Source organism: Parasteatoda tepidariorum, chromosome 9 (genome assembly GCF_043381705.1).
Source record: "Parasteatoda tepidariorum isolate YZ-2023 chromosome 9, CAS_Ptep_4.0, whole genome shotgun sequence".
Classification (NCBI taxonomy): Eukaryota; Metazoa; Arthropoda; class Arachnida; order Araneae; family Theridiidae; genus Parasteatoda; species Parasteatoda tepidariorum.
This window is the reverse complement of record NC_092212.1, coordinates 24,547,137-24,556,677: the sequence shown is the minus strand read 5'-3', so window position 1 is coordinate 24,556,677 and position 9,541 is coordinate 24,547,137. Positions and strand designations below refer to the sequence as shown.

Here is a 9,541-nt window from a genome sequence, read left to right as displayed (position 1 = left end):
ATATATATATATATATATCACATTAAAACTGAAAGAAGAAAAGGGATGGGAGCGGTGACCATCTGTGTACTATTGGAATTCAAACCAAATCAAATTAACACTACCTGGAAATAGAGAATTCCTTAGCATGGGCTACCCATGAACGAGTAATGCAAACGTTTTAGTTGTCCAAATATTGTGACATATTTCTTTTTCCCCATTGTGCAGTTTATGCTCGTTCCATCGGACTACTAAAGGAATCCGAAGGCTTGAGCAAACTCCCTGTGGTGGATACTTAGTTTTGAACTCATGTGTGCAATCACTTGGATTTATTGGCAAGGTATAATGGGAAATATGCTGTGATGGCGCAAAGGTTAAGGCAATGAGCTATCGCGGCCAGTTGTCAAATAATAATTAAGGCAACAACATTTTGAAAGATATTGTCGAAATACCCGATGGCAACTTAAAACCCAATCAGCATCAGATCGATAAGTTCCATATTGTTTTGGAAATAGAGATGGACGGCACGCAGTAGTGACCAAATGGTTTTCATCATGCTGTCGGTCTCGAAATTGTAGAACTTACGCATTTTTGACTCCTGACTGACGTATTGGATTTTGTCGAAGCACATTACAAGCTTTAGGAAAATTAAAATAAGATGAAATGTTGTCCTCATTGAAATATTAAGCAAACTTTGAGGACTTACTGAATATGCTTTAAATCATATGTTTCTGTCCTCCTGGATGCGTTATTAAAAAAGTGTGAGAGTGGTTATTTTTTTCTCACGTTTTATCATGATAATGGAAATTTTAATGTCTTTAATGATAACTTTGTCTCAATACGATGCAATAGTTAATATTAATATTATACGCTTTTTTAAGATCATAAGGATAAAGCAATTTCCAAAAACTAAACTTTGTGATTTTATTCAATGAACTATTAAACTCATTTCCTATTATTCAAACAAATATGTTAATAATAGTCAAATATTACTCTCCTTAGCTGAAAATTTCACCAGAGAGAATTTACTACATGTAGATCTTCTAAATACGTAATTTTCTCATAACATTTAACAGCAGAATTAATTTGTCACGTGGAACTTCATAAATATCGACTGTATCTTGTACTTTAAAGTTATTGTTATTAAAGCATTAAAGAAAGTGTGTGTTTTATATTTCCTTTTCGTTGCAGACAACAGCACTTTATCTTTGGGAAAGATGTTGCTTGATAACAGCGAACAAGATATGAAATACATTTATAAAGATGTATTCACTATGAATGATAACACAGGAAAAGTTTGGCGAGTACAAGCTCAAAACATAGCTGTTGATGCAGGAGATAAATTTCAAATTTATTTCAAGTCTAGAAAGGAAAAGGGTTCGCGGTCATTCGTAGCCATAGATGACATCACTGTTGCGGATGGAGAATGCAATCGTAAGTTTCAACTTCTTGTAAATCCATAAAAAACTTTTCCCTTTTTTAGACTTGAACCCTTTCAATTAATTTTAGGTTCTACTTATGCTGAGACATTTATGCGTACGAACGCAATTGATCAGTTTGGATTTTGAGCTATTTTTGTGATCTCACTTAACCATTCAGTTTGAGTTAAGAATAAGCTAACTTTTATGTCATCATACAATTCGGATTATAAACTTAGTATTGTTTTCACTCAACCATTTAATTTAAGTTTTGAGCCATGTCTTCGTCCAACTATTTAATTTGTATTGTGAACCAACTTCTGTGTTCGCATGCAATCAAGTTTTTGTTAAGAATTTTATTCATGTCACTCATGAGCTGCAATAGTGGCACAACTCAAACACGATTTTTGGACTAAGCACAGGTGTAAATATGAAAATACACATTCTTTCAGAAGCAATACTAGCACAACTCATAATTCAACTTGAAGGCAATCTTCGTTAAAGCAAACTAAAGCATTTCTTACGCATTTTGCTTAGCAATGAAAACTTTAAATTTATTTCAAAACTTGATTTTTTGAGTTGTGCCACTATTGCAGCCAATGAGCGATGTGTTCTTAACACGTTCACGCCGGGGTGACCCACCGGTGGGTCACGCTAGATTGTCTCATCTTGGCAGCGCACCGGAGTTAAAACTGGTAACAATAAATTTCATTTTTTAGTTTTTTTCCGGGAATAATAAAAATCCATAACTACCAATTGTTTTTAACGGATGCAATTTTTATATTGAATTGCTTCTTCGCTGTGATAAATTTCCTTACAGTGAATTGTTATTGTTGAGAATAGATTAACTCCTCCCGAATATTATCTAATATTGAAATAGTTCTTCTACCAGTATTTTCTCTTTTCCCGTACCAGTATTTTCACTTTTCCCGGCGTGAACGTGTTAACATTCAGTTCGGATTATGCTCCCATGTATAAGTTTTAATACAATCATTAAATTTAGTTATTTATCCATTTTTTTACAAAAAAATAAAACAGTACTTGGTGACAGAATGTAACTTGGAGACACATTCAAGGTAGATATCGGAGTTTTTGAAAACATTGAGAACAAGCAATTAACTTTTTTTTGTTTGTTTTCTGTTGCATGTTTTTGAACGGATCTTAGATATATTCGTGTCATTGATTTCAAATCTGCAATTAGTTTCTCTTCACAACAAACTACAGTTTTTATGCAATTCAATAATAATTTACGACACCAGGATTTTTTTAAATTCACTCTCCACTTCTATACTAATAGTAAGTGTATGTTAAAAGTAATTGTATGCTAATACTAAGAATACTAAGTGTCCCCACTTCTCTGCTACGTAGGCAGTGTTAGGAATGTGTAGGCAGTGAATACGATACCTACTACATATCAGTTCATGATTAGATACGTTAAGGTCATATTTCTTCTGTCTTAAGTGTTATTTTCAAATGAGTAGACAAGTGTAAAACTATGTATAAAGCCATACGTTTTTTTTATAAACTTCTACTATCAGACAAAAATTAAATTAAATTAAAAATACTATTTCATAAAAAATATGTAGCTTTTCTAACAAAAGTAATTTTAGATTTGAGATCCTCACACCTGAATTAACTAAGATCAAATTCATAGATAAATGCAATAAAAAATTGTTCCCCTGTATAATTTGTAACTTAAATAATAATTCATTATACTTACACAAAATAAGTATTATACATTATTTTCTAACCTAAATAAACTTTTTTTTTAAATGTGTAAAAAAATTTCAGCCCCGCTTCGTGAGTGATACTTCGGGTACTATCCTTGCAAGTTAAACATTTTAAATCAATTTTAAATGTAAGCGACTGAATGTATGAAAGATTACATTTGTTTAGGATTTTTACACAAGTATTGGTATACTAAATATTGATTTATGATTTGTAGATCAAAGTATGTCAATATCCTTGGCGAGAAATTTATATTTTCTATAATTTATCTTAACAATCTCATCTATTTATTACTAATTACTTTTCTTTTAACTGTTGAATTACTTTTCTAGGACCAACAACTGAACCACCAGTCATTGTTACTGAAATGCCGAGTAAGTAATTGACATTTCTTATCGTATCTAAAAGTATTTGTTCTATGTATTGTACTTAGTTACTTCTTCACTTGTGCAGACATTCGAATTTGCTCTGCTATTTGGGAAATTTTTTTCCCCATGTAGCATACCAAGGGGTAACAAAATGCTTCCTGATATATATGATTTTTAGTACAAAGTTGCTTCTTCCACCTCTACAAATGAATACTTTATAAATTGATGAAAATGGACACTTGCTTCAGTTATACTGCTGTAAACATCGAAAAAAGTTGCAAAATTAATCAAAGTTCCGTAGATTTTTGTGCTTAATTCGTTACCACTTAATCAAATTTTCTAGTGATTGCGAAGTTTAAAATGTAAGATATAGTTCTCTGATTAGCCCGTTTAATCCCGACTTTTTAAATTAAAGTGGTGCAGAAAATGACTTAATGAAAAAAGTGGTATGATATGTTATTCAACTAAATGGCTAATATCAACTATTTGTAACCATTTCAGTTCGAAATGTCCCTGCATCTTATAGTTATGCATCTAGTGATGGAAACTTAAATCACTCATAAATTATGGTAGAAGGGAAACTTTTAATTCTCCCAGATAAAAGACAAAATTGAAACAGTTGTCCTACCACTATATATGTTTTTGAAAAAGGAAACTGTCCTATAAATATGACGCTGGGAACTAACAGGTTAATGCAGAACTGTCAACAACTGTGCTTTTTGAAATATAATTCACAGAGCAGTAGACACTTAAAAACTGAAGCTTTCAGAACTTTTGAAATTTAGCCAATATTTTAAAAGCATTACCACAAGAGATTGGGGAAAATGTGGAGTTTTATACAAAGTTTTGAATCTTTTACATGTAGTGGTGTGGAAAATTACTTTAAATCAATTTCACAAAACAAAGAATCATTCATAAAAATATAAGTTTAGATACCACTAGAAGAAATTTTCCTCCAAAGTGTAGAAAATTGATCACATTTTTTGCAATTTCCTCCTTAGTTCTTCCCACTCTGCACTTAAATCGCAAAAATCATAAGGAACATGGTCTCGTGGTGAGTTAATTTTAACCAAATTAACTAAACTCTTGTAGTCTATGGTTATGGATTCCCTACCACTTCATAAAATATATTGCTTAAATTGGAGCAGTTGGCCTCTCTGCTTTTGTGCAAGAATTTCTTTTAGCAGATTTAAACTTTTTGAGGGATATTCTTAGCATTTTTCAAATACTTGAAAACGTACTGTCTTGCAATCATGAGTTGAACTGTCAATGAATCAATATGAGAAGGGCTCATTGTGTGATTCTAAAACAATTGCAAGTTTATCATTAAATTTTATATTATTTATCAACCGTGAAGGACAAAAAACTTATTTAATCAAGAAATTAATATTAGCCCATTCCAGTCAGACAAAAACGTAACAGTTTTCAGTAATGTAAAACGTAAGAAAGTACCTTCATGAACAAAGTGACAGGCCAATCTTTGCACAGACTAATTCGATTTTCTCGTGCTGGCTCATCACCTCCTACATCAAAAAGCCTCCGCACGGTCTTTTATAAGTAGTCCGCGCAGACTATTTAGAAAGTGAACCAGTTGTGCGCATGACATACCTGCCAACTCTTCCGGATTTTCCGGAAGATTTTATTTTCATATTTAAAGTGGTAGCAATACTCAGGTTATTCCAATTAATTTTTTCAATTATAATGATAATAATAAATGAGTTTAACCACCACTACATATATATAATTACAATAAATATATCAAAGAATTATAATCTTTGCGCAAGCGAATTTCAACGGGATCAAAATATAAATATATTTGTGAGTCAGACTGTTTTTTGTTTATTGTTTTACAACCACTCTGAAAATCCATTATCGGAAAGAGTGAAAGTTGGCAGGTATGGCATGAATCCAAAATCTTTTACAAAAGTAATTGAGAGAAATTCATCATATAAATTTGAGAATTGAATCTGTAGTGGCTGACAAGTGATTAAGGCAAACCAATAATATTCATAAATAAAAAAAAATTTTTAGTCATATATTTGCTACCACTTTCTTATTTTAACTAGATTTTGTATTAAGTGACTCTATCTAAAAGTGAATATCCTTCACAGTGGTCTGATCGGACTATCTATAAAAAACCGTGTGGAGGCTTTCAGTTATAGGAGGCGTTGGCTGGCTACCACCTACGTTTTAAAACCTCAGAGTTGTACAATTTAAGTACAAGTTAACATTTTATAATTTTGTAAGCCATTTGTTTTCTCTTAATTTCTTCTTTTAATTCATGATAGAAACTACTTCAAGGTATAGTAACACATGGTGGAGAGGTAATAGGCCTAGAACAATTAAATGACTAATGCTTATTTTACTAATATTTCATAAACACGATAGTCTCGTTAAATTTTTGTTATAAAAGATTAGTTATAAATTGTAATATTTGCAATTGGTGAAGATGTCGAAGCGTTACGGTAACATTCTGAATTCTCCTAACCGCTAAAAGCTGGTAGTCTATTTTTGAATGTTTAGCCATTTAGGGTTAATTGAATATTAATTTAAAGATAACGAAATTATAATTTTTCTTCTTCTCAGAAATAAAATCTATTCTTGATTTAAAAGGGAAAACCTCTGTTTCTAAAGAGCTGACTATCAGATGAATGTTAATTATTTAAGTTTAATTGAATCTTAATTTAATGATAACGAAGGGACTATTTTTCTCAAAAACAAAATTTACTTGTGATTTAATGGTGGAAACCTCTGCTCTTAGAGGGCAGACTATTAGACGAATGACCGTCTTTTAGACGAATGTTTAGTTATTTAGAGTTAATTCAATATTATTAATTTATTGTTAACGAAAGTATGATTTTTATTGGAAACAAAATTTACTTGTGATTTTATGAGGGAAACTTCTCTTCTTAGAGGGCTTATTGTTAGACGAATGGCTATTAGTCAATTAAACAGTTGTTAAATATTTAAGGGTTAATAGAATATTATATATTTTATGTTAACTATAGAGTTACTTTATTTTTCAGAAACAAAATTTACTTGTAATTTTGATGACGGAAAAATGTGTTCTTGGAGTGCAGACAACAGTAAAATTAAGTGGACACTTAACAAGCCACCCCAAATCACTGACAAAATGCCGAAATTTGATCACACTCTCGGAAACTTTCAAGGTATGATTTATATGAATGATATACTTTTAATATAATTTATTTTCACGCTTTAAACTTTCACTTTCTGTCTGTGGAAAAATGCTTTCAGTAATTATGATGATGATGAAGATTAACGCAATGTTTTGTATAACACTTTTTTTTGTTTAGTAAGACATCTGATTATATTTGTTTGTTCAGAAAGCTAGACCAATTTTGAAGAAATATTAAAACATAATATATGAAAAATTTTATAGCATTTTTTAAGTTGCACAAGTGTCATTATGTCCCACAACCTTTCCTCTTCTGTCAGGTAACATGTTAATTCTATCCTTTTTTTTGGGGGGGGGGGATCTTTCGGGCTATTTCGCGAACGTGTTTTCTGAGTGGATTTTTATTATTTTCTAAGAATTTAGGTTCTTTTATGATTAAGAAAAAATTTTAAAAAAATAGAACGATGAAAGATTTAGGGAATATTATTTTTCCAATGCCCATCTGGGGAATGACCTTTCGTTATATAGGAATTTACAGGACAGATTTGTTAGCCAATTTTTCAGGGGCACCATTTTTAGGTGGGCCAACGTTGCTCCCACAATAAGGACAGATAGTACAGAGAATGAAAGAACATCCATGCCTTGCCCGGAATTCGAACCTAGAACTTTTCTGATGCAAGACCAGTCCTGTGACCCCTACACAGGCCGGTCGGCAATTTAGAGAATATTTTTTATTTTATTTCCAATGGGCGTTCTCCAGAGGTGGTATCCACTCTTTCAGGACCACCACAATGGGTGAGGTGCAGTTGGTCATGTTAATTTGGACGTCTAGTTTCTGCTACACTGGATGGCAGCACCGAGACTCTATTTGGATGCTAAAGTGCACTAGGAATTTAATTTTGCCGGAAAATATCAAGAGCCAATAAGGCACTCCAGTTATCTTTTACATGCCGCATAATCATACGACATAGCCACTGAGGATTTCCTGCATCCCGATAATTCGGTGTCTGGGCCGGGATCGAACCCGCAGACTTGAGCACAGAGGGCCGACGACAAATCAACTGCGCCACCCAGCCACTATTTAGAGAATATTGTGGAGAGGATAGAACATCCTAACCGAGAAATAACAACCTCTGTCAAATTGTCAACGATAGTTGACAGTCGTAATATAATTCTGAGTGAGTCAAAAACGGAAATCGTTGTAAGGAAAAGTCACCTTGTCTCAAGACTACAATGACGTTAGGAAGCAATTATCGTGAGATCGTAAACTGCCCATTCACAGCTTTTCAGTAAGGGTTTAAATGATCCGAGACCATTGAAATTTTTCTCGGACCACTCTAAAATTAGCATCAGTGATTATCTATACCAGCAATTCTTGTAAAGGAATAGTATGCTGTTTTGTTTTTTACTTTTGTGTTTTTGTCATTAGAAAGCAAATTCTTTCATAATCTTGAGTATTAGACATTCTCTCAATTGAAGTTATTCATTTAAATTAAATTTAATACGAAATAAAAAAAAACCTGAGCTATGCTGGTAAACGGAGTAGTGAAAATATCGATGGTTTGTGAATGTCTTTTGGTTACTGGTTCTTCGTGTCAATGACTAAATTTCCTTAATTTCTACCCCCAATGTCTGAAAATATTTTTCACTGAAAGAATATATTTCAAGTGCCATTAAATTAGGAAGTTTTTTCATAACAAAATGATTTTTTTGTAAAATAACAAGAGAGAATGTTCATTTAAAATTCTTTTGGACTCACAGTATTATTCCAGAATTGAATAAATGTGGGTGGTATACTTTTTTGTACTACATATTATATTTAATTTCATTCATCTGGAATAATATAAAAACTTAAAATTAAAGATTTAAATAATTAGATACTGTTTGAATTAGTATTATTCTAATTCTAATTACTTCTGTAATCCATTAGAAATAAATTTAATTGTTATCATCCTCATAGGCCGATATGTATACATAAAAGGCGACGATACTTCTACGAAGGAGGGAAATTTGATACATTCCAATGGTGCTGATTCATCATGGAAAGGAAATTTCTGTGTTGGATTCTGGTATTTCATGAATGTAGAAGGCGGAAAAAGCAGGTAATTGCATAATGTAAATGCAAATATAGTATAATTAAGTGATACATTATAGGTCTGAATTTGATCGGCGTGAAATGAAACAGTTGATTTTCAAGGTTAAGCTTTATATATTGCCCTATCATCACGAGAAAAACTCCCAGTAGAAGATTTACTCGAAAAAGAGAAAAAACTCGTTGTAGAACCATTTCATTTCTTGCTTGTTTTCGGGAGGAGTAAAGTATCCATGACCACCATAAACTTTTTAATCTATGCATGTAATAACTGTTATAATCCATAGCAGTCATGGGTGCTTTTTTCCTCCCGAGAACAAGCTAGATATGAAATAGTTTTATTACAAGTTATTTTTTCTCGTTTCTGTGAATGGCTTCCTACCGGAGTTTCTCTCATGACGTGATTACATCTACTTTGATAGTTTTCATGCCCTTTATTAATGTATGCTAGTCTAAGTAAAGATGCCATGGATTTCAAGTATCGCGATTTAACAGCGATTGTCAAAAATTCTTTTTATGAATGTACTCGTCATTATGGCAAGTGTTATTATTGATGATTCTTGGTGTGTCGAGTGAGTAAGGGGAGAAAAGGACTAAGAAAGTCATCATGTGAATAAATTTATATCGAAACGGTAAACCAGTGAATGGATGAATCAGCTAAATGATTCGTTTGAACATGAGAGAATCAGATTCAAAAAATTGAAATTTTTTTTAATAAAACTTTAACTTGTTTTACTTCCTGTTAGTTGATGATTACAAATTTAATTCTTGCATTATGACGGTGGTATATATATATATATATATATATATATATATA

At 31.9% G+C, this 9,541-nt stretch overlaps 1 protein-coding gene across 1 annotated transcript in view; it reads left to right on the top strand.

The window, feature by feature from the left end:
• Window positions 1-9,541, top strand: part of LOC107445048 (MAM and LDL-receptor class A domain-containing protein 1) — a 157,602-nt gene that overhangs the window by 39,672 nt on the left and 108,389 nt on the right. Inside the window, exons 19-22 of the mRNA XM_071185771.1 lie at window positions 1,171-1,413; window positions 3,458-3,499; window positions 6,520-6,663; window positions 8,593-8,734. Of these exons, the coding sequence (XP_071041872.1) occupies window positions 1,171-1,413; window positions 3,458-3,499; window positions 6,520-6,663; window positions 8,593-8,734 (571 nt within the window). The remainder of the gene's footprint in view (window positions 1-1,170; window positions 1,414-3,457; window positions 3,500-6,519; window positions 6,664-8,592; window positions 8,735-9,541) is intronic.